Genomic DNA, 26,310 nt, shown 5'->3' with positions numbered 1-26,310 from the left:
TAAATTTGGGTGAATTTTAATGGGGAGATTAGTAAGACATGTCCTTGTCCCAGAGCTGACCTCCTGGCAAGGCTCACACTTTCACTCCGAAGGCCGTTGAGGAGATGGAGAGCAATGAACCGTTTCCAATGGAAAGGTCACCAAGAGTTCAACATGAGCAAAATGACATTTCCTCCTAGCTTTATTTACAGAACCAGATGAACCATTTCAACTAACACTTTCAAAGCCCAGCATGGGAAGTTTCAGCCTGAACAGCTGAACTGAGAAAACTACAAAAACCTAAAGGCAGGTTACTTTTCTGGGGAAGGCTGGGGAAGAGAAGCTTGCTACCATAGGATTTTTCCCCTTTTAACTAACACTGGTAGTGATGGGGCAGCCAGCCTGCAGTCCAAATGGTCACTATATTTCTTTTTAATGAGACTTTGGACCTGCTTCAAGCCTAGTGCTAAAATTAGTTTTTTTACTAGCTTTTTAGTTTTCCAGTTCAAAGGCTACAAGTTTTCAGAAACCACAACTGAAAGGTTGCAGCCTGGACCAAGGTTTTGAATCCAAGACAACCAACAGAAGCTGTTTCAGATTTTGTAGAAAGCCAAACATGAGTTGAGCATAATTCAAAAAGACAAAAGTGTTGCACTTCAGATCAATCTCAATCCATTACCACAGGGAAAACATAGTTCCACTTTTATGAAAACCAAGGGAATGAGAAGAATAAATGTCTAGATACATAGCTCTGGCTGTAATCACAGTGTATGGTGATTCTGATGTGCCTTTTCTAAGAGACCTCTTTCTACACGACACAAGTTATTCCAGAGTCATACACAACATGCCAGCCTGACTGATGTGATTCATGGTTGCTTGCTTTGATGAGACCACTACATGCTATGGCAGAGCAGAAGAAGCCTCAGTGCCTGAGCCTGAATTTTGTGGTTCAAGAATCAACAATGTTTTTGCTTAGGAAATTTAGTCTTTGCCAACCCCAAACTGGAACGAAAACACATCACTCACGTGTTGCAACCTTTCCAGCAAACTCAGCTCCACGTGCATTATTTCAGTTTCTTTTCTGTTCGTGTCATTTTGCAAGTAGACATTGAAAAAGGTTAAAAGTCAAAACAGGGAAGCCATATCCTTAAGTTAAATTCAAATTTTCTTGAAATAAGTAGCAGTCTCAGAGTAGCAAATCAGACTATGTAAAACTATATACTTAGAAATGTCTGGCTTAAAAAAAAACAACCTTTATTCATTCTCCACTAGTGCCCCCCCGGAGTGGGTTTTTTAGAACATTCACAGGAAACATTGCACTAAGTGCTCTACCCTTGCAGTCATTCCATTTTAATTTTCACATCAACTATGTTAACTTGCTTTTAAAACAGTGCAGAGGTCCTCCTGAACTTTTTATATATGTGCTTTTTATATGCTGTTTTTTCTTTTACTTACACTTCCAGTTACTGATTATGTTTCAGGGTCAAGAAGAATCACATGAGGAAAATCAAATTTTAAAGAGACAGATAGGCAAGGTCATAATCTATAAAATTTCTTTTTTTTTTTTTTTTAAATAGTCATCCACTTACTTGATGTGATGATGCGCTCGTTCACCTGCCTGGTTTCAATAAAACAAAGTTTTACAAGTAGTTAATCTTTTCATTTTCACAAGAAGTTAATCAAACAGTGCAAATGATGATGCATGCTCATCAGTTACCAATATATTGCTTTATTTCTTGGTAGCAAATTAAGGCTTTATAGTGAGATTTGTACAGTACAGGCCAATTTAAACATTAGAAACCTTTAAAACCATGTAGCACTATTCACTCAATTTAGCTTAGCCAGAAAAGTAGCTTTTTTTTTTTAATTATTATTAAAAAGTTAAATGTTACTAATGAGGCCATATATTTCATGAGTGCAAATGGCTCAGAATCCCACCATCCTCAGGAATGGGCTTAACATTACAATTTTTGGGGCCATTTTCAGATAAAGGATAAACAGAGAGTATAGCTGGCTCGGATAAATATACTGTAATACTTGCTGGAGAAGAATCTCTAATTTTAAAAATACAGAAAGGAAAACTAAAGTGATGTTAACTGCTCAAAGGATGATATCACCCCTTACTAGCCACTGGCCAGTAATAGTAGCAATGACAAATTCATTTTCCTTGGCCCTCCTTGCTTTAGGACAACCTTATTTATAATTCAGAGGTGATGACATCCCATAAGTTAAGAAGCTCAAAATTGGAGGAACATAGATACATTACAGGACTCTTTGCACAAGAACGACAAGTTCCCTCTGCAGGGACATGTCCAAAGCACTGCTTTTTTGTAATCTGAGAGAGCATTGCTACAAGTATTTCCTCAGCAATTATGTATTTTTCACGAGCATATGGATTTTCACTTCATATCAATGATTTTATTAGTGTTGTCTGGAGATGATGGAACTACTGCTTATGAAAACCAGACACGGTGCTTCCCTTCTTATGTTCTCTACCAAGACATTTATAACATTTGAGCTGAACGTATGAATTCACCTGTCAGTCACGCACAGGGGGCCTGCCTGAAAATATCATCACCCCTAACATGTCTGGCTTTCAGATCTGAGCATTACATGTGAAAATGCAGAGAAACGGCTGCCAGAAAATTCTGAAGAAAGTAACCATGAAATGACCGCATGCTCTGGGGAAGGAAGCAGCAGATGGGGGAAGCTCCCAGCCATGCGTGCTCTCGCATGAGCGAGAGCAACCATGAGAGTACAATGTGCTTCCAGTGTCACAGGGCAAAGCTGGCTTGTTGAACAGCAGCCATTTCTCCAGCTTATGGGAAAACGCACAGACAAGGATTCACAAAATATAAATCTATGATATGAATAACATTCTAAGCCCCTCTCTCCCCCAGGGTGTTATCTAATGTCAGGCTAACACCTTTGAAGTCTCGAGATCAGCTGTCTATCTGTTAAACTGGAAGGCCACAGAAAAGGGTCAGGTTTCCACGTGTACTAAGGCACGTATTGAACACACCTCAATGCACGTGCCTGGTTTGCTCAGGGAACATCAGCTGCAGTGGTGCCGTGGCTGCTGAAGAGGTACCACGAAGGAATGAAGGCAGACTTTCTGGTGGCAGCAGTACAGTGCAGCGACTGGGACTGCCTTGTGCAAAGCTCTCCACAGCACCTCAAGGTCCCTGGTGTACTACAGCGCTAGCTCAGCCTGCTGCAGAATTACAGTGGCCTCTCAGGCGGATTTGCTGGCTTTTCCCTTTGCCAGGCCATCAATCTCTCTATTTTCCTTCACTAAGGTGAAAAAGTCACTGCTTATCAGACCCTGGAGCCCCTGTCTGCTACCAGAGGGTGGTACTACACACACAGGAGAGGCAGATCTAGAGTTGAAGGCAAGTAGTGATGATGCACGAGTGACCTGGAAGTGAGCTTCCCAGGAGAAACCATGCCTGCGCACAATCTCCAGGTTCACTCCGCAGAGTGCTTGGCAGTGACCAGCAGGTCTTATTCTGCCTCTGTGAAGCGTATTTAAGAACATCACCCAGTATTTCCTGAAGGATTACAATGATTGGCTACCAAGGAGAAACTACTTGGAGATAAGGGGATGCTTTATCAGCCATGTTGGAAGAAGTTGGGGAACACAGACACATATTGCATAGTCAGCTTCAAGAGCACAGCTGGAATTCAGATGTATTTGACACAGCTTGGTAGCCTTTCCAAAGGAGGATTACGTGCTATTTCCTTTGGAGGTAGCTACTTTAGCCTGGGACAAGATCGCGGCTGTTACAGAAATGGCACCCCAATAGGGATGCTGAGCACTCACTGCTTTTGCATTAAGGCAGCCTCTCGACGGAGACCCACCGCACCTTAAAAAGTGATCATACAAAAAGCAAACAAAATAGTCCTCTAGAAACGCCCCCCACCAACAACATACAAAAAAAGCTGACTCCCGTGAGCTATAGAAAAAACAGCATTACTGAATAAGGGAGCATGTGTTTATACATCAGTGTTTTTAATACTGCATTGCAACAACGGGTGTGTGCTATCCTTTCAGAAGAAGGCGGGGTTGGTGTGCTCTATAATACAGCGCTTGCAATGTCGTTTTACAAATCGCAGAGCATCCACGGAAACATCGCAGTCCTGCACATTCAACATCTGCAGGTCAAAACAGTTGGCAGCTACAATCTGCAGGCCTTGCCCAGTGATGCTCTCACATGACTTCAGGCTCAGGCGCTTCAGGTTGAAGCAGTTGAGGGCTAGAAACTCCAGGCCGGTGTCTGAGACCAGAGGGCACTTGCCAATATCTAGCGATTTGAGTTTTGTGCAATTTTTGGCGAGGTACTCCACACCGTGGTCCGTGATGCCCTCGCAGCCCCGCGCGTTGAGGTAGCGCAGCTTGCTGCAGTATTTGGCTATGTAACGGATGCCCACGTCGGTGATCCGGCCGCAGTGAGCGATGCTAAGGTATCGCAGGCGTGACTCCAGCTTGGCAATCTCCCGCATGCCGAAGTCACTGACGAAGCGGCAGTCGCTCACGCTCAGTTCCTTAATGGATGTGCAGTAAATCATCAGGTAGCGGAGACCCTCGTCGGTGATGCGAACACAGCGGCGCAGGTACAGGTGGGTCAGCTGAGTGCAGTGCGCAGCGATGGTGTGCAGGCCTTCGTCCTCCAGGACAAAGCAGTCTGTCATGTCCAAGTAGCGGATGGAGATCTGCTTCCCGTGCAAGGGAGACAGCTTGATGGAGGCTTCGCGAGTCAAACTGATGCATGTTACCTTGGAGCAGCCTAAGTGGAAAAACACAGTCAATTTAAGCAAGCAGTGAAAACAACTCAGACGGCAAGACCAAAAAGGTGGCCATGACATTATGTGCTGAAGATAGCTTCGCATTGCAAGAGTAGATACGTCCTGACTGACTAGTCTGGGTTTGCTGTGATGTGCACCAGGGGAAATAATAAACTCCATGGGAGTGAGTTTGCTTGGGGATTTTGAGCACCAGCAAAGCCGCAGACCAATTTTGTCCACATCCCAAATATAAAATAATGGCCCTAGGTTTACCTAGGGACACTCTACGGTCTATTACTGCAATAGAAACTCGGTGACAATTTGAGAAAACGGTATTACATGACAACCATGCAGCTTTTTGATCCGAGGCAGTCTCATTCCTGACTGGCTGAGTTTGTAAACCAACATCAGAGGCTCTTTCACCATCAAACCCCATTATAAAAGAGAAGGAAAACCCCACCCACCCTCCAAAAAGCATTTGGGGAGCAGATGTGAATCCAGCCCCAAGCCTGCAATGTGGGAATGATGCAAAACCATGGCAAGACGATGCGTTTGCAGAAGGGTGGAGATTTGGGTAACCTAAGGAGAATGGGGAGAATCAGCAGGAGCCTACAGACTTGTAAGGGCATGGGAGGACAAGGACAGACACAGAAAAGGACTATTTCAAGTGAGAAAGTCTGGCCGTGAATGGCTGTAACTAGACCAGTGGAGAAACACCAGACCTTGCAAGGAAAGAAAAAAAGCTAGATTAAAGGGAAAACCACAGTCACAGACTTCCTCCATTTTTGATCTCCACTCTGTGCATGGTGGTGAATGAAAGCTTTTTTGGCAAGTGCTGTTTCTGCTCCATTGCAAACTGTAGTCTCAGGGCTCCTGAAGGGAAATTCTTATCTGTGTCCGGTTTGGCTGGGTACATTGCATTAGCATGGCTAGAAACAGCTGCGAGGATGAAGGAGGGAAGGTTGACCTCCTAGTGATCAAGGCCCAACAGTTTCAGCCATAAATGTCTACCCAGGCAAATTCTGCAGCTTACACCTAAGGAGGTGCCCTCAGGTCAGCATAGAAGGAACTTTTCCGTATTGCTAAAACACTGGCCCCGACAGCAATGAACCGAGCCATGAAAAGCCAGAAAGGTTAGGATGACAACCTTAGACCTCCATGGATCATAAACGCTGCACAAATCCTGTAGTCTGGAAAAAAAGAGCATGCCAATCTTTGTATAAAGTCCACCTCAAAAACTTGGATGACCCAAACCCATACCACTTGATACAACAGGCTCTTATTCAGAGGCTTCCTGGAATGTTTGAATATGCTTCAGAAAAAAAGAAAAAGGAAAAAGGAAAATCCTTCAGATAATCCAGAAGGCCCACACAAATGCCCTAAGAAGCATGAGATATGGACAGCTTACAACCTACGATTAGATTTCTACATTCACCACTTGAGTTTGCAGCTGGAGTTTTAATTTAGACTTCAAATTTATTTGAACAGATGTAAGTTTACCTTAGGCCTCACAAAATGAAACTGGCGAATTGTCCACAGGTCATGCAGAAGCTCTGGGACCTTGAGGCAAAGCACTTTGTTCATAGAACGTCTTCTTAAAACTGAATGCAGCTAATTCCTCTCCAGACTGGGCTGTAGATCCATGCTCTGGTGCAATTTTTGGAAATACGTTTGCCTTCAAATAAATACTATATACACTTTCAAAAATACAAAGTGTTTTTACTAAAGGGAAGCAGTACAATTCAGTATTAATGGTTTAAAATTTCACCCCTAATACGCTCTTTGGAGTAGGTGATGCAAAATGCACAACCCGAGTCCCCATCCTTGAGTTGGGTTTTCACAGAAAAAACTGGCACCTAGGCATAAATCTGTTGGATCTGATATAGCTGTCGTTATTGTGCTAGCACAGAGAGGTTGTTGGACTAAGGAATCAGTCCGGATATTTCACATGCTGACCAGGATTCAGTTTTACAATGTGGTTAAGTGAGAATGAAGGGTTGATGAGGCAGAGGAGAATATTCTGCCTGCTGTGGATCCAAGAAAGGGGAGCACTGTAATGACGGCAATTAAAAAGTGAATAGGTCAGAAGTCTCTTAGCAGGGTTGGAGTCATTGCACAGAAGAGTGTGATCACTGTTTTGACAAGCTCAGCATTGTCTTGTCTAGTTACTTTGGCCACAATGTAAAATATTTCAGGGGGAGGGTATTCAAAATGGTTCCACCGGAGAAAGAGTCCATGTCGATATACAACTGGCTGATTTTTAGCCAAAATGACAGGTTTCTGGGTCTGTAACAATTCTTCTGTCCTAAATAATAAAAAATGTAAAAACAAAGCTCTTGTAGCAGGATTTTCCATAAAGGAAGTATAACTGATTTTTAAATGGGAGACGAAACTTCCAAACAGATTAAAAAATTGTTGGCAGGCATGTTAGATAATAACTTGCAGTCAAGCTCAACCAGCTTCTAGAGATATCTCCGACTTGCCCACAAAGTGGATGCTGAGAGTGACAGAACTTGCATTGTGGAGAACTCTGAAAATTAATACGAACGTCTGGTTCTGACATTAAAGATTTTGGTACGTTATTGCTGCCAAGTAACCATCCAAGGAGGAGAGGGATTCAACTAGATGTACAAATGTGAATTGGGTTTTAACCAACTAGCTGCAAGGACGGCGTTATACCCCAGCACAAGTACCTAATTTTTCTTGCTCAGTGTGAAACCAGATCATCAAACCACCTCAGTGCTGAGATTTACTTGAACATTAAGATGAAAGCCTAGTCCTAATTACTCCCTGGACTTGATTACAGAAGCAATTTTTTCACATGAGATCTCATTTTAGCCTCAAATTTATGCAAGGTCCTAGAGTGCAACCCCATTTCAAACAAGTCCAGGGAGAATCTGTCTGTACAGCAGTCAAAATTGCTGTTTGAAACCTTGTTGGAATTCTTTTCATAAGACACTCAGGTATGAAAACAAGTGTTGTTTTTCTTTCTTTTTCAAGTGTTTTTTTTTTCCCTTTTTTTTTTTTTCCTTTTTTTTTTCCCCTCCCCGGTCTCTTTTCTGGCCTTCCCTGTCCTACCTTCTATTTAACACTCAGTACCCAAGGGGCAGTAGAAGAGCAGCGCTGGCACAGTCTAGTAAGTAAGTAAGTGCTTTCAGCAATTGCCTTCATACCACAGTGCAGACTGGTGAAATCTGGGGCCCTGACCTTTGAAGACGACGACTTACAACCACAGATGCATGGATTGCTTTTCCCAATTTGTTTGTAAGCTCAGGGATCACCTCTTTGAGAAAATGGAGAGTAGAGAAAGAATGAGAGCAAGCAAATTCACTTTATAGGAAACATCCCCAGAGATGGACAAGGTGAGGCTTTAAGAAGCACTTTAAATCTGCCCAACAGCATCACTATATGCTCAGGCAAGGCTTTCTCTTGCTTTGGTCCTTGATGTTCACTAAACCAATTACACTTTTTTTTCTTCCTCAAATCTGTTTCCCCTCTTCACAGAATATCTGCTGGACCTGGCTTTTCCAGGTGCTGTAAGATACCTTTTCCCTGTCAATTCTGCAATTTGTTATTGAGCAGAGGTGCCTTTTTGGTGAGACTCCAAGAGGAGTTCCTCACTAAAGATCAATGCGCTGACAGAGGGGGTGTTCTGCCCTTCCAGCAAGGAAGAAAAAAATGGGGCATAATTGAAAGGATTAAACTAGTTCCTGTGGATAACACAGGTTTTTTTTTCAAAATGGAGAGGTCGGCATTATACACAGAGCAGTCTCCATAGGAGCCAAATCTTGTGAAGGTAATGCAATCATTGGCACACGTACTATGAAGACAGATCAGGCTCACCCTTCATCTGAGTACACTGCTGTGGTGTATTCACCACTGTGGGCTTTGCCACAACTGAGGTCACTCCTAACCCTATCAGATAGTGTTCAGTTTGATTAGAAGGGTTCATTTCCCCTCCCTCCGCCACCAGGTACAGCATTGTGTGTGAAGCACATGAAGAATAAATTTACTCTTGGATCATCACTACATATCCTGACAAAATGCACAACAACCCTTAAAAATGTCAACCCCCTGCCATAGGCAAGGACACCTCCCACCAGACCAGGTTGCCCAAAGCCCCATCCAGCCTGGCCTTGAACACTTCCAGGGATGGGATATCCATAGTTTCCCTGGACAACATGTTCCAGAAGAAGTAAAAAAAAACATCTTTATATATTTTATTTCAGCCAGACAGGAGTGGAAAATGGAATCCTGCTTCCAAAACATTCTCAAAAATTACCCACACCCTGAACGAAAAATGCAGGCTCAAAACAAGACCCCAGAGATTCACTCTCCTCAATTCACATGCAGGCACACGCTGCAAAAGCTGTGTCTGACCGCAAGCACCCTGACCTCTGAGACTGTTCAAAACTAGGATTTCTCTCCCGTTTGTTCCAAAAAGGAAGGAGCTTGTTCAAGAAAAACGTGAGATTAAAATTACTTTCCTCTCCCACTCTGAGACAAAATTTGAGGAAGACAGGTATTTTACACCACCCACATCTTCCCATCCTTGTCCCCTGCCCACACTTTGGGCCAAACCAACTATCCCTTAGGGACAGTCACCATCTTCGAGGTCTAAAAGTAACAGGCTTAGGGGAACCACACAGACAAACCTCCAAACAGAGCATATTTTGAGACTTGGTCTCATATTTTCTTTTCCCCTCTTTTTGCGAAAATAACCTTGCATATGTATCAGTAGAAGCTGTGGACCTAAACAGTCTCAGCCACTCCCATGGAAAGGCTTTGAGCCCACTCTGTGTCAGCTAACAGACTGGTCTGCTGAAGCAGTTCACCCTCAGCTCAGCAATTCTATGTTTCCTGCATCTCCAGGCCCAGAATATTTTGAGCTAGTCAACTCTCCATACGACCCTAGAAGATGATAGTAAGAAAAGCATAAATGTGCACAGGATACAGCCAACCTTCCACGTGATATGTAGCTCCAGGTCTAAATCATAGAGGCATTTACTCCTGATATTGGACACACTTCAACCTGAATATGTTGTAGCAACCCGCAGCTGATGTCTGTATGTACTGACAATAACTAATTCAAATGCAAGGTCACTGTGAATAGATTCCCTGGGGCAGAATTCCTAATCACCTGTCAACTGCGGACAGCGGTCACAAAAAAGTGAGTAATTCTGATTTGATGCTGTTTGTTTTATTGCTATCCATGACATTCTGCCATCCTAGGAAACACTAGGTGAAAGAGTTGGACTAATCAGTTAATAAAAAAGAAGGAAAGAAAGAAGAAAAAAACCCAACAACCCATAAGTAAATCAGTGTGCACCAGCTGGGCAGTCTTGGAAAAATCAGCTTATCTGGGCACAAATGACTCAACAGCATTGCTTCCTATCCCTGCTTTGCCCTGTTTTGTTGTGTAGCCATCAATACCTCTGCAATGGCAAATCTGGTCTAGCTGATTATGATAAACAGACTATTATTAGACTGATAACAAGGTGACATCACAAAATAAGTATTGAACATTAAATTTACTCTGGTGCTCTGCTTGGGTGCATCCTTTAAATTAAATATCTGTGTATTCACAGAGAGGAAAATGCATGTGGCTGACCTTGGGAAAAAAACAAACAAACAAACAAACAACAAAAAAAAAACAAACATCTTCTATCCACAGACACATATGGGAAAAATTGTCTAAAACATTTCAGCTGATCTAAACAGCTGCAGTGATATATTGAAACTGTGGTGAAAGAAAAAGGAGAAAGTCACTAAGCAAGTGTATACACTTTAAAAAAAAAGTCACAGCTAGCTACATCTGGTTAAAATAGGAATGGAAGCAAGAGGATCCTGAAGTTTAGCTAGCAATGACATTTGATATTTTTACCTAGACAAAAGCCTAGGACTGATTCTGAGCTCCTGCTCAAGTCACTCACTAGATTACAGATATACACATCATATATATAGATGATATACATATGTAGAGATGATATCGTCTACATACAAATTATATATATATATATACACAAAAGATTTTAAAACTTTTGCTCTTGCTCCAATAGCTAGCCTTTACCATGCCACATACTACAGACTGCAACATGGACCCCTGTAAGGCTGCTTTATGCAAACACCTATAAGGAGTACTCCTGCTGTTTGAAGGGATCCTCTCTGTCAGCTGGTCTCCATCAGAGGGGGCCAGTCCGCTCAACTGGTGCTGCTGGCATCTGGGGCATGGGGACTGACACGGTGCCTGGCACATCAGCACGGTGGTAGGAGATGAGCGCTCCTACCTTGAAAAACAGCGCAGAAAGGGAAAGAGTGCAGTGTCAGGGAGCAAGGGTTTGACTAGCAGGAGGCGTTTTGATGTCTGTGTTTAAATATTTCCTGTTACCTGACACATCCAGGTGTTCCAGGTTCGGACACAGTGACACAACATCGAAGACCGCCTCATTGGAGATGTTGTAACAGCCGGACACCTCCAGCCTCCTCAGTTCTGGGCAGCACTGGGCAATGGTGTAGAGTCCTCTGTCTGTGAGCCGCCTGCAGCCACTAACAATTACCGTCTCCAACATGAGACATACGTTGGGTGTATCCTGACAAAGCCTCCGGGTCAGCACTTTAAGAGCCCTGTCTACGTTGATCGTCTCGCCGGTCAAGCGTATAGTCCTCCAGAGCCGTGGGTCCCAGGCGAGATTATACCAGCGGCGGCACACGCGGGCACAGCGGCACAGCTGGTTGGTGGGCAGGAAGGAGAAGATCTGGATCATGGAGTGATCGGGCAGTCGGTCTATGTTGGCCTGTTCCTTCTGGTGCTTGGACGCCAGCCGGATGAGGGGATGAGTGAGGCGGGTGGGAGGCGGCGAGTGGACCATGGCAACAGTCTCCCCAGTGACTGAGGATGACGAAGTAGACGAGCCTCGGCCATTCTGGAAACCCTGGGTATTCGGTGGAAATATCAATGCTGGACTAGGCGTGCTGAGTGTCCGCATGCTCAGGTCGGAGTCTGGAAGACAAAACGGAGGGATCAGTAAGCGGCCGGTGGCTGCAGGGCCTATCCCGCTAGCCTGTCTGCTCATGGAGTGAGATAGGCTGTGGGGTTTTGGCAGGGGGGTGAAGCAGTCATTTTTAGCAGGTAGAGTGGGAACACATGCTCCCAGAGCTACCTCCGAGCACGCTCTGAAAACACCATCCCATCCACCCTGGTGCTGCCACACAGCAGTGACAAGCTGCACTAGCAAAGGGCAGGCTATGGGTCTGAGCCCTGCAGTGAAGAGGAGACGGCAGCACAATGCCAGGGATTTTACATCTTTACACCCTCAACTAAACAACACAGGAAACGAGGACAGTTGAATCAGAGGCTTGTTCGGTGGGGAGTATAACCCCCACCTCAGCATATAACCTCAGCAGCATCTGGGAGCTGCTCAGGGAAGAACACCGCGGTCCTTTGCCTCTCCGCTCTTCCAGGCATTCAGCGAGAAGCCAGAGAAAAGGGCAGAAGGCAAATGCTGCTTTGCTCAGCACACCTGGGCAGATGGGAAAAACACAATCCGTTGCACGCATCCTCATTGTGTTGTTAAAGAAGTTCATTTCTCCTGCATGCAAACGGGGACTCAGCAGTTCAACCGAGAGAGAGCCTGGCAACTGGCTCTTGAGGGGTTTGGCTGTGCTGCTTCTTGCAAGGGCACAAAGGCCCAATGGGATAAAGGAACTCCAGTCGGATTTTAAAAAGCAAGCCCAGAAAAGTAAGTGGCAAGGAAACAGCACGCCTGGAAGTTTGTTACAGAGCCGCTGTGCAATATTTACACCATCTTTTTCCTAGTGCTACTGCTAGGTTGAAAGCCATCAATCCAAAAAACACACAAAACTATTTGCTATTTCTTTACCATCTTGCAGGCACAAAAACGAAGGGCATCTGCTGCTAAGAAAGCTTGCCTTTGATGAAAGTTTATTTCAACAGTTTTTCCTTTCTGCTGACATCGCTGCCTAAGAGTCATTTCCAATCCTGCTCCCAGCTCTTCGGCTATGCGGTGTGACAGCAAGTCACAGACCGGAGAGAACAAGGAGGCATTTCTGACTGTCAAACAAGTGCCATGGGTGATACGTTTAGAGACCCTAGGACATTTCAGCAGTATGCTACACAAAATGCAACCACCATGTGAAAGATGGATGCTGGCACAGTTCGCTCATTCCCTCTCTGACCTCTCCATACCAATCTCGACAGAAAAGCTTTATGAAGAAAATCACTGTCCAGATGAACACAGGGACCAAAATGCAGCACCCAGCAGAATAACAAGTACCAGGAATGGAGTAAGAACAGAGGTTTCACAGCATCAAGATTTCCTCCATGCAGCAAATTTTGCTATCACTTTAGTGTTCAGACATTTCAGGGAAGCATGCAAAGCTATCTCCTTCAGTAACGCCAGCTCTACAGCTTTTTAACTGTGGCTGTACAGAAATGGGCTAAGCAGGGTGCACCCAGAAATGCATTCAACACACCTATACAAATCTGGGTTTAGGCAGAGTTTTCAAATAAACTAATTTTTAGATGAACTGGATCAATGTTTTACACATGAATTTTCCCATTTGGCTTTTACTTAGTCCAGCACAGGCATGGTCTCACCTCACTTAGCTGCAACAGCAGCAAACAAAGGGTTGCATTTTCACAGTGGGTCTGCAAGGGAGAGATGCACAACTCCTTAGGTGGAGAAACCAAGGCACAAAGTCCATCAGTTTGCCCAAGACCACCTAGTTCAGGTGAAGACAGATCAAAATCATCATCTCACTCTGTGAAGAAAAAACCCATACTACACAACTCCTTCCCTCTTCCTTTTCTGTATCTTGTTTCACTCAGACAGAAACTCAGTATTTCAGCTAGTGACAGGAAAAAACATTATTTCTTCAAGGCTTTTGAGTCTATTCTATGGCTGTGTGGATCTAACCCAGGGATTTGTAAATTTTTGAGCGAGAACCATATCTTAACACAGAGTGGGTTTTGCAGACACTCTGCTCCCCTTTGAGACCTCCTAATACCCCCCTGGCAGCTACAGCAAATAATTGCACGGAGGAGTGTTATTTGGAGAGCGCCTAGTGTACTTTGGTATTTTAAAAATGAGATTTACAGCTGTAGAGGAAAAAAAAAACACACCAGCAGCAGCCAGGCTCCTGCAGACAAGTACTAACTCCACAGACCACTTAGGCAACAGTCCCCTAGATTAATTCTTGCAAGGCCTTACCATATGTTTGACCTCCCTCACATCATCACCAGTGACAATGCCTGAAGTTAAACATGTGCATAAGATGTGGCAGATCTGGAGTCTTTACTTTTTGTTCTTTTCTTCAGATTTTAAGACAAAGAAGCTTCTAATATAAAAGAACATGCATTTTTTTTTTCAAGTGCTGGATGTACTTCCTACTGCTACATAAATTTGGTATTATGAATTCCTCCCCTTTCCTTTTACTTTTTCATTTGCTTTGGGGTTTATTTTATTGTTGTTTTGTTGTTGTTATTGTTGTTTTTTTCTTAAAGCAGTACAAAAAGGAGAAACAAACCAATAAAAATAAAACCCACATGAGAAACACTTGTTTCTACACAGCAAAATAGATAGATAAAAAATCGAAATCAAAAAGTTTCATTTTTTAATGTTTGCTATAAACAATTTCTACTACTGTGAGAATGTGATTACCTCCTGTAAGACAGTCTCCCAGCACAATTTGAAAACATACATTTTTAGTCTGTGATTGTTGAAAACACCAAAAGATCTCTACAGGGTTACATTCTTCCCTATGCTTATACTTAAGTATAAAAAAGCTTTTAATGCTCCATGATGCTCCCCGCTGTGATCAAAGCATCAAGCTAATATGGATAATCTCCATTCCTTTTGGACCAAAAAATGGCATTCCTTCCTCACTCCTTTGCTAACTGTGCATAATCAATACCTTAGACATTCTGGATGCATAATATATTACTAAAATGTGGTTTTTAACTTAGATCTAGAGCTAAAAAAATGTGACCTTCTGTTTTATGGTAACACTCCGTGCTTGCTTCATGCTCTCCTAATTCTCTCATTAGTATAGCTGTTCCAGATGTGCATCCTGTATTTCCTTTACCTCTAATCCAGAAGGTGCTCCACATGAAATTTGCTCCCCCCACCTTCAGGACATGGACTTCCAAAGGGATACACACACATGTGTATGCACGCACCCTCTCCCCCACCCCTTTTTCTTTTTTTTCCCCTGAAATAGCATTGTCATTATGTTCAAACAAGAGAGGTGAGGGAGCATTAGTGGTCTGCTGAGTCTGTAACGCAGTATGCTCCTAGGCGGGAATTTTGCCAGTAGCTTAGCTGAACTCCTTACAGAGGTATTCCCACTTACTGCTCATCGTACACCCCTGAGGGGAAAAGAAAAAATAGCAGGTGAGTTCAGGAGGTTTTTGCCAGTAAAAACTTGGAAAGTTTTTTGCTAGCATTGAAAACTTCAGCAAAACACTTGGTCTATTGTACATTTTCCAGGCTTTTCAAGTATTGTTGGGAGGGACTTCCTGCATATCCGAGCTTCTAAGACTTTTATTCAAATTTTGTTCTTCACCATTTGCTGAGTGCCAGCTAACAGACAGAGCCGGGCTGAGACAGGGCAACCCACTGACCGCATGCCATCAATAAACACCATCCTGCAACTGCAAACGAAGTTACTGATTGCAGTTCTCAGTACAATCGTTCCAGACACATACTGTATACAAGCACATCTTTTCCTGAAAACAGCAACTGTTTAAAAGCCCAAAATTCAGCTTTACATTTTCGTGATCTTCAAAAGTGAAAAAAAAAATGTACAGAGCAGTCCTGTGCTTCCCTCCCTACAACCTCTTCTACCCCTCTTCCTCTCTGATTACCAATACATTTCTGCAAGATGCTTTTTATTATGGTTTTGTTCAGGCTCTGAAAACTGTTTGTTGATGTAAGAGAAAATTTCTTAACAATCTTTAAAGAAATCTCAAAAGATGCATGCCAAAAACAGAACTATAAAAGCTGACACAGAGGGAGAAAATGCACTGGAGGGAGTTTTCTTATTCCATTAGGAATCTGGTTTATTTCAAAGTTGTTTTTTTTTTTTTTTTCCAGTTTGGTTTCCCAATGCGTACGTACATCTGGGGAAAAGGAGCCTTACCTATATACCACTCAAACCAAGACCAGGTCTTTGTGCATTCTGGCCTTGACAGCAATACACAGTCTCTGATTCCGGAACCAGAGAAAGAAAACAATGTCATGCTTTTGTTAGACCAGCAATGGACACAAACACAGGACACCTGATGTCTGGATCCCAACATGGACTTTTTGAGATTGAACCACTGCCTGTGTTTAAAGTGTGACTCCGTGTAACCACAACTTTCACTAGGGAGCTGTGTGCACCTGTTGTAAAGTGAGTTCTATACCGAGCTCCTCAGACTTACAAAATTAAAATGAAACTTTCAATAAATATCAACAAAACTTCAAGTCCTTGTCTGACAACTGAAATGCATCCTTCATGTTGACCTGCTGTCACTGCTGAGATTTTTAGCAACACAAAGGAGAGAGTTAAGCCAAAATATGTTTAGGCTCTGAAGAGTCAGTATAGCTGAGAAAACTTAAAAGAAATTGGCATTTTTATCACAACATTAGATGCAAAATAATGTGTGCAAAAAAAATTTAAGCATAGTACAGACACACCACATACTCTCTTCACCAATAAAAATGGTGCATAAATATTAGCTATTTTACTAAATGCAATGTTGGTATAGACTTCACGTTTTTACTATGATACCATCACCCTTGCCCATGCCAAAAGTACTTGTTTTACTGAGTGTGTGGAGAGTGGGAGCCTATAGCGGCTGTCAAAGCTGTAGAAACGGGGACAGAAGTGACCTGCAGCAGGAACACTATGAGCTGGTTCAACAGGAGACTCCTGAATGTGACAGACTGATGCCAAACACGGCCGTGTGCGCTTTGAGGAAGAAATCAAAGCACGCAGCTAACACAGCAGGATGCAACAGGGGCGTTTGTGCTCCAGGGCCCTGGGCATGGGGAAGTCCCAGAAAAACAGGCACCTGCAAAAGAGCGTCTTCCACATCCAAAAAGTCCTCACACATTTCCCTCAGGCTGAGGCACCACCACCGACCTCGCACCCTCCCAGCACCAGGGGCCAGGAGGGCTCAGAGAGCCCGTGATAGCAAAGAGGCAGCTGGATCAAAACTCACTGCATGACCTCGCACGAGGCTGCAGCAGTCAAGCCCGCTAGCAAGGGTTGCTCAGCAGAGATACCGACGTGATTTTGCAACTTTTTATGACTGAGAATGTACAGAGCGAGAAGCATGGCTGGATTAGCTCTCTTGAGGTCTCTCTCCAAGAACACTTAAACTGTCTCTGATGTGTATGTCTGCCCTGTTCTTAATTTCCAGGGAAAGCTATAACTCAACTCATTGAGGTGCCTGTTCCAGTGTTGTCACCTTATCGAGTTTCTAAGTTTTTCCTATTACCCAACTCATGCAAGAAGCTGTTACTTCCCTTCTCCTAGTGCTTGTGAACAAGGAGAGATCTCCACTCGTTCAGCAAGGATTTCTGGCAGGTACTTGCTCAGACTTCAGTCCTTTCCTCCCAGTCACATCACCAACATTGGCAGTGTCTCCTTGTTTCTCCTTTAGACTTTTCCAACCTGTGCGTACATCTCCTTAAGCCCAGTGCTCCAAACTGACCACAGCACTCCAAGTCAACCCCAGCAGTGGCTACGGCAGAGTCCTTCCCTCCTGTATTTCATGGAAATCACATCGTCAACCTTCCAGATTTTAACAGTCTCAGAAGGATGATGCATTCAGTTTGTGATTCAATGCATCGCCCAGATTCCCACATGTCATACAGCTGCCTGGCCAGTTATTTTCTTCTATATACTCTATTCCTCCTCACACCTGTTTCTTTTGAGAGTGGTACTTTTTCTCTCCCCTTAATCTTTAATATTTTCAAGAGCATTTTAAGTCCAGAGCAACCTTCTCAAATTGTGCTCATTCTCAGTTTTTCAAATATACCACATGTTCAGTGTCATAAATTTTAACCCATTCCTCCAGTTTTGTGTGTCAATTTAATTCAAACAGACGGCTTCTGGAGAGGGATGGAAAACTGAGTAAATTATTAAAGAAAACTGTAAGGTATGGCAGGGCAGGTCCCTACAGGGCTCTCTTTGAAACACCATCACAGTCGACAAATATGCAGTGATAACTATGCAATATGCAATTCCCCTTTGGTGGCCATGTTTTGATGATTTCACTTAGTCGGCATTGTTTCCTGGCTCGTTTCCAGCACAGACATGCAAAAGTCTAAATAACCCTGAGATGGGTTATATCTCCCGTTTCCCTCTCATCAAACTATTTATCCTTACTAACACAGAAAATCAGCCTGAAAATGTAAGTAAGATGAAGGGAACAAAAAAACTTCAGCAAAGTTGAAAACTTATTTCTTATCCTGTGAGAACTTGGAGGTCACGCAACTCTCTTTTCGAGAGCAAAGACCTGTGACAAAGCTCGATTTTTCAGTGTAAAAACAAGCAGCATCAGAGCTCACGAAGTAATTGCATCCACATGCTCCTGGAAGGAATGGTTCCATGGAACTTAAAATAACCATTTATAGTTTTTAAAAACCTCCCACAGAATGCAGTAAGAATTTGTACCTATTGTGCAAGACTAGAGACAGGGTTACAAGGCCACGTGGAAGAGGGATATGTTAACTTAGATGTGAAGCCACCTCATAGTAGTTTCTGTGTGACATTTTACACCTTGGATTATACTGGTGTAACTTCCCGTCGATGTTGAGCTCCAGTTTTCTTTAGTCTATAAACTCCTCTAAATACCTTTAGAGACCTGATCTTGCATTCCTGGCATATTCACACTAGATACTTAAAGTCAAACAGCACTGCAAGTGAAATAATCGTTATGGTTTTATTAAGCAAATAATTCTTCCTTACAATGTATTTGTCGAAAGCTGGAACTAATTTGCCACCTATTGATTTTGTCCCTTGCCACTTGGCAACAATTAAACTTATCCCCATGGTTTTGAACAGAGCCAAAAAATATGAAGATTGAGAGGAAAAAAAAGGAAAAAGTAATCTTTCATCATATTAATTTTCATTGTATTAATTCATCATTTTAATTTCTGAAGTCAGAGCATCTTAATTTTGCCTTTGGTACCACCAGTGATACTAGCACATCAGTTTTGAGAAAAGGGTTTGTCAGTGTGTCATTTCTGGGAAATAACATGGTGATAGATGGGATAGTGTGTTTTTTCCACGGTCAGTAAATATCTAACCCCAAAACGAATTCCATACATGCTTAAGAACAAGCTCTTCTTAAACCCCTTAAGGTCAGATACTTTCCTGACTCCTTGCTGTACGCCAGGGAACTCCTCCATCAGAGTCAGTTTGTATCTACATTAGCGAGGAGTGCAGCCCAAGAAGAGGAGATTTACAGAGCAAAACGGTTACTGCTGAGAACCTGACAGCCACGGGCCTAAGAAGTGGATGTTAGTTTTCAGACATCTAATTTCATCCCCAAACCTGACTGCTCAGTAGGTGTTGTCTCTGGTACTTCAGGTGTTCTGCGGAGCATATTTTTTGCCTTAGTTTCACCTGAAAGTAACTGTGTTCATACACCTGTGGTGGTAACTAAAGATGGTAAGCAAGGACTAAGAGGAGAGTTGTTTCAAAATTGAGTGTCTGACCTACAAAATGCAGATGAGACAACTGGCCAGCAAAGAAGTACCAACCATCCATCTCCTCCCGACCCAGAGTTACCACTTCCCAGCGTAACCCACACCACTTGGAGGAGACACATCGTGTTCCCTGCTAGGTTCTCAGTACTGGATTATCAATGGACTGGACATGTCGTGTTTCATCGTTCCCCATTTTCAAGATTACCACATCAACAGGGATCCAATTCTTTGCTGTTAAATGCATTGCTTTAAAATATGCAAAATATAACTGGTTAAAATGGAAATAGGCATTTACAAAATCCCAGGCTATAAAGGTTTAGGATAAAATCAGGCAGCAAAAAGATGGCAAGTTTGCTTAACTTCAGTCATACTGAAAAGCCTACCATCCTCTCTCTCTCCACCTGACAAGTTGTTAGGCAGGCATATTTAACCTACAACTCACAGAATCATAGAATCACAGAATCACAGAATCATCTAGGTTGGAGGAGACCTCCAAGATCACCTAGTCCAACCTCTGACCTAGCACTAACAAGTCCCCCACTAAACCATATCACTAAGCTCTACATCTAAATGTCTTATAAAGACCTCCAGGCCTAGTGAATACAAAACACCTTCGCAAATCATCCAGAGAACACCCTGGTTCAGTGAAACGGGTTTACAACTATGTTCTGTCTTTCCTTTGAGTTAGTCTGAGATGTCTGAACAACTGCAAGGTCAAGATTTTGTAAGGTAAAACATTTATCTGCCTGCCTGACCAAGCAACATTTACACTTCCATGTTTCACTTCTTTATGTATTGATCTTTGGTCTTCATTTCAAACCTGCTTTACATGAATATAGATGAGTGCACATTATTCAATACTGGCTCTCAAGCTACAAAGATGTGGCCAGAACCAATCACTTGGAGTGACACTGAGCCAGGGCAAACAGATCCTACTCTGCCTTTGAACGATATGCTGACATTAAGTTCCTGTTGATACAAACAGACCTTTGCAATTTACATGGAAAACTTGAACAAATGCCTCGTGACTCCCAACTTCAAAATGCAGAAATCCAGTCAGCTGTTCCAGTCAGTTGTAGCTGTTCTAATACTTCACTTCTTAAAAATTGGAACATTTAGAATTACGGATTTATCAGTTTCCATTATTATAGAGCAACTTCAAGCCAAGTTGCTGTATATAAGTTTATAGGAGAGAAAGATTTTCAAAAAACTTCAAGTTGCTCACATGGATTAAAACCAAGTAGACCTGCAGAACCTGGAATTTAGTTCTGTAAGATGTGCATTGCTCTAAGTGGAAAATAATATACAAACCAGAGGAATGCTTTCCTTGGGGAACAGCTGACAATAGAAAGATATCCTCACTTTGTTGACAAATCAAGACGACTTGTGTCCACAGTTGGTAACCAAATCTACAGCAGACAAATAATTCCCCAAGAATGACTGTTTCCAGCATAACCACCAAAAGTTAATTCTTTGTGGAACAGAACATTGCTTGTCGTAATCAAATACTTGCATTTTAAAAATGCATGACTCTCAGAAATGATGGACTAAAATTAATAGGGGGTCCATGATTTGACCTCCAAAGCTGCAGAAGTACATGATAAACAATAGGATAAACACAAGATGGAACAGTAGCAATATATTTATAACCACAAATTTGTGCTCCTCTCTTAACATTCAAGTTTCAATGCTAAAGATTCATTAAATCAATGTAATTTATAATAGTCCAACTATCCTCCCTAAAATAAATTCAGGCTTTGTAAACATAGGCTTAACTGATAATCTGTGAAGAGACAACCCTCCAAATTATGGGACAGAATTGTACACAGCACGAGAAGAGGTCTCTAGATTTAAAGGGAAAAGAGAGAGAGAGAGAGAGGAAAAGTAAAGCAAATCCCAACTCGGCTTGGTTCAGCTCAGCTCCCACTGGATTCTCATGTCAGGCACCTACAAAGCACCCAGCCTGTGTCCCAGATGAGGATTCATATGCTAAAGCAGATGAAGCCTCAACCCTCCAGTGCAGTGCAATGAACAGGGACACCTCTCTTCCACTCCACCTCCACATGCCTCTCCCATCTGGGTTATCGCTAAGGGAGTGGTAATAAAACAAGAATGAAAAATGCTGCTGATGGAAAAGAGAGCACAGCCCTCTCCTGTAAAAACTGCTGGATTAGTTGCTGGATATGTTGTTGCTCACTCCAAGGTGACCTTATTCAGGTGAAGTCTTCTGAATCCTGTAGAATTATTACACTGAGGTGGTGAGCATTTTCCAGGCTTTTAGGAATCGGAAGTAGCGTTTACTCTCAGGATAATGTTTTTGCAAGCTCAAACGGGTGCCACCGAGAGCCCAGCCTAGGTCTGCTGTATGACCGCGGATTGCAGAAAATCAGCTGAGTTGTGCAGAGTGTAACTGAAGGCTGACCTGAAACACCTGCTCCTGATCAGCTCAGATCTGTTTATACTTCAGTTTCCAAAGTTTATTTTCTTTCCTACAAACGAGATTCCTCCAAAAACACCTGCTAGCATCCTGGCAAGCATTCTCCAATTTTGCGGGCAAATACCTCATTTCTAGGGCTGCATCCCTCTCCCTTTTGACATGTGGCCAAACTGAGAAAGCAAAGCTGGTCTCCAGGGCTTTTCAGGGGAATGGTAGAAAGCTCCACTTAATCCAGTTTTATGTTTCTTACAAATCCACAATGCTACCACTATGCTTTCGGACAAAGGAATAAATTCAGCAAAGAGCTGGCCAAAGCCAGTCCCCCAAAGCATCAGCTCTGGGACCTTAGTGACAAAAATGCTCTGGAGGGGAGGAAAGAAAAGAAATGTAGGTCTCTAAAGCAGAAACCCGGGATACCAGCACTAACTTATCCAACACCTCTCTGCCAAAGACATGGAAACTTAGGATTTTTTATAAAAGACATTTCACATCATAAAAGTACTAAAATGATAGTCAGCAGTCCCCTCTTCTGTTGCACGCACATGCGATATTCATACAGTGATGCACTGAGCATGCACATAATGCTTATTCAGAACCACAGGGATTAACATTTTGTTTATGGGAAATTCGGGAGTTAAGCTGGGAAAGAGACAGGGCCACTGGCAGCTTTCTCCTACTAGAAAATGTAGCTGGCTGCAGCCCAAGTGCACTAAGTTGCGTGGATTCCTGACCACCAGCGCGATGCAGTCCCAGACTATGTCAAAACAGATGGTACTTACAACTGCGAGAGCAGTACATTAGCCATCCCCTAAACCCAGCCCTGCTGTCTGAGTTCCCACTTGCTGTGTCTGTGACTTGTGATGTATAAATTGTAGATTGCTATTTATATGCAATAGCATATGGTACTCTGACATTTGAGGAGTATCAGATGTACGTACGTGTAAATAAATCAAGAATTCTGCGCTCCGTATTTATGGCAACTTCAATAACTTCCCAGTCTACTAGAAGCCATAACAAATAGTTGCCTCATTTTGCATAAAATATTAACTGACTGCAATTATTCCTTTTCAATTTAATTTCAATTTACTGAAATGAGACAAACAAAACTGTTCACTGATTGTTTTTATGTTGTTTTGACATCATTAAATCAAAATCAATATGGGGAAAAACCCCTGATGTTTACATCTGCACAATCACTGAAACAGTTATTATTCAAAGCAAGAACTCTAGAAAAAAAAGCATTATTTAAATCCTTCAGCCTCTGTTTTTCATATTAACCTAACTGTATCAACCACCATTGCTGACTTCCGCCTTTATATGCAATTTCACATTTATCATCAGATTTAATATGACCAGTTTATAGAGACATCTTAGATATCTACTTTCTTTTACGAAGCCCACAGAAAAGAATCATGCTGAGGAACCTCATCAACTTGTAATACATACTTGAAGGGAGGGTGCAAAGAGGACAGAGCCAGGCTCTGTTCATTGGTGCCCAGTGCCAGGACAAGAGGCAGTGGGCACAAACTGGAACCCAGGAGGTTCTCTCTGAACACCAGGAAGCACTTCTGTGATGTGCGGGTGATGAAGCACTGGCACAGGTTGCCCAGAAAGGTTGTGAAGCCTCCATCCTTGGAATTCTTCAGAAGTCATCTAGACAAGGTCCTGGGCAAGCAGCTTCGGGTGGCCCAGCCTGAGCAGGGGGCTTGGACCAGTTAACCTCCAGAGGTCCCTTCCAACCTCAGCCATTCAGGGATTCTGTGAAATAACTTTAATACGCCTTCTACAAAGAGCAAATGAAGCGTAAGTTCCACTTTCAAGCAGGCACTGTATGAACTTTTGCACTGTGATTCCAGTCTTATTCAAATCTGATCTCCCCATCATGGGAGTCTTGCAGAGTTTGGGTTTTTCATTACAGTAACTCTCAAGCTCCAAATTTAACTGGTGCCTAATTTTCCTGTTCAAAAATACCTTTTGTTACTGAGAAAATAAATGATCACTTTCATCGGTATATGCTATAGCTCAAGCAGGCACGTATTGTCAGCTGATAACACAGCCATTAGTGAGAACTAGCTAAAGGGTACTTGTTCTGCAGTATTTTCCTCCAAACTAGAGAATTCCCTAGAGCTCAATCGTGGATCTTGATACCTGTAGAAAGTATGGGTATCTTTTTGTGAAAATTCACTGAAAAACTAGTCTACCTCAAAACTTCCAGTAGTAGCCCCACATCTGACAAAAAATATCAGGTTGACTTGAACATAAGGTAAGTGACTTATAGGTAGAAAATCCTCTTTGTTAAAAAACAAAGAAACAGACAAACTCAATATTACATAGACATTGTCTCCCATAACTTCCTTATCAAAACACTGTTGAAGCACAGACTAGAAGTGAGCAGTAAAGAAGGACTGAAAACTGGCTGAATTGCTGGGTTCAAAGGGGTTCTCATTGTCATCAATGAGACAAAGTCCAGCTGGAGGCCAGTCACTACTGGTACACTGGGGCCAATACCATATAACCTCTTCATTAATGACTTGGATAATGGGACAGAGCACACCCTCAGCAAGTTTGTAATGACACAAAGCTGAGAGCAGTGGCTGATACACCTGATAGGTGTGCTGCCATCCAGATAGACCTTGACGGGCTGAGAAACGGGCTGACATGACAAGAACTGCATGAAGTTCAACAAAGCAACACGAAAAGTCCTGCACCTGTGGAGGAATAACCCCATGTACCAGCACTGCCTGGGGGCTGACGGGCTGGAAAGCAGCTTGATAGAAAAGGATTTGGGGGTTGTGGTGGAAACCAAGTTGAACATGAGCCAGCAATGTGCTCTTGCAGGAAAGAAGACTAAAAGCTTTCTGGGCTGCATTAAGAGGAGTGTCACCAGCAGGTGGAGGGGTGATCCTGGCCCTCTGCTCAGCACTGGTGGGGCCACACAAGATGTGCTGGACGCAGGTCTGGTCTCCCCAGTACAAGAGAGACATGGAGCTACTTATGAGAGTCCAGTGAAGGGTCAAAAAGATAATTAAAGGACTTGAGCATCTGAGACTTTTAGCTTGGAGAAGAGAAGGCTCAGGGGCATTTCATCACTGTGTATAAATACCTGAAGGGAGGGTGTAAAGAGGATGGAGCCAGACTCTTCTTGGTGATACCCACTGAGTGGACAAGAGATAGGGGACATGAAATACAATAAATTCCCATTTAAAGGAAGATTTTTTAAATTATTATTATTATTTTTTTAATGGCAAGAGTGGTCAAGCACTGCATCAGAGTGCCCAGAGAGGCATGGAGTCTCCATCCTTGGAGACAGATACTCAAAATCTGACTAGAGAGTGTCCTGGGCAACATGCTCTATATTTGACCCTGCGTTGAGCAGGGGGTCAGACTCCAGAGGTCCCCTCCAACCTCAACTAGTCTGAGATTGCCAGTTCAATTGAACTCATGCAGCCTCTTCTTTTTACGACCTCACACAGAGGAACAAAATATATCTCATTAAAGCAAATCCAAACCTTATGAAAATATAACAATAAATGTGTTAATTCACAAACACTGCATGAAGAGGTTAGGTAATCTTGACCTGTGCAGCTGAAGAGTGAAAAGGACATGCTAATACATACCATTATCTACAATGTATTCAGATAAGAGACAGAGGTGATGGAAAGGTTACTGTACTTCAGATGGCATGCAAAAAGGAGCAGTAGCAAAGTTTGAGACTAAGAGAAAACACTATAGTTGAGAGCTAAAAATTATCATAAAACACACAGTCAGGTTAAGGTATAGGCTGCCTGGAATAGCATTTGGGATTGACATCTTGAGCTTCCTAGGAAACAGTACAATTAAGAAGACAAAAGAAGAGCTCATCAACTCATCTACGAAGAAAATTCTGCTTTAAGTTACTGTTTTGACAAGGTGACCCAAGAACCTTCCCACCCTTTACCATCTTTAAGCCCCGATTTTTCAGTCATCCTTGCCTTTCTAAAACAAATTAGTAAAACTCCACTGAAAGAATTTAGTGCATGCTGGCAAGGTGCATGAAAAATAAGGCAAAATAACAGACCATAATCAATGCTTATTTTCAGAAATGAACCTCTGCTACTCTTCCATCAGGTCAGTACAAGGATGCACAACTTTTTCAAGGTCACTTCAGCACATACTTTACAGATTTTGCACTTATGATTCATTCTATACTGATCAATCTCCATTTTAAAAGAGGATGAAGTTCACTGCAATGTACATGATCCACAGAAACACATTAAGCCCTGCTTATGTGGGCTTACGTGACTGCTGAACTTCAGTGAAAGTTCCTCAAGAACTTTTTTTCCTATAATATGATGAATACACTGAAGATAACTTATAACTTTAGTTTGAAAGACAGCATTTACTGGC

At 42.7% G+C, this 26,310-nt stretch overlaps 1 protein-coding gene across 5 annotated transcripts in view; it reads right to left on the bottom strand.

The window, feature by feature from the left end:
• Positions 1-1,696: 1,696 nt before the first annotated feature.
• FBXL7 (F-box and leucine rich repeat protein 7) overlaps positions 1,697-26,310 on the bottom strand; it is a 188,034-nt gene continuing 163,420 nt past the window's right edge. For all 5 annotated transcript variants that reach the window (XM_040546477.1, XM_040546475.1, XM_040546478.1 and 2 more), the window contains 2 exons: positions 11,153-11,764; positions 1,697-4,766 (listed from right to left, as the gene is read on the bottom strand). In XM_040546477.1, the coding sequence (XP_040402411.1) occupies positions 4,030-4,766; positions 11,153-11,764 (1,349 nt within the window). In that variant the 3' untranslated portion in view covers positions 1,697-4,029. The remainder of the gene's footprint in view (positions 4,767-11,152; positions 11,765-26,310) is intronic.

This window comes from Cygnus olor, chromosome 2, assembly GCF_009769625.2.
Source record: "Cygnus olor isolate bCygOlo1 chromosome 2, bCygOlo1.pri.v2, whole genome shotgun sequence".
Classification (NCBI taxonomy): Eukaryota; Metazoa; Chordata; class Aves; order Anseriformes; family Anatidae; genus Cygnus; species Cygnus olor.
Note: the sequence above shows the minus strand (reverse complement) of the source record. Positions and strands in the feature narration are given on the sequence as shown.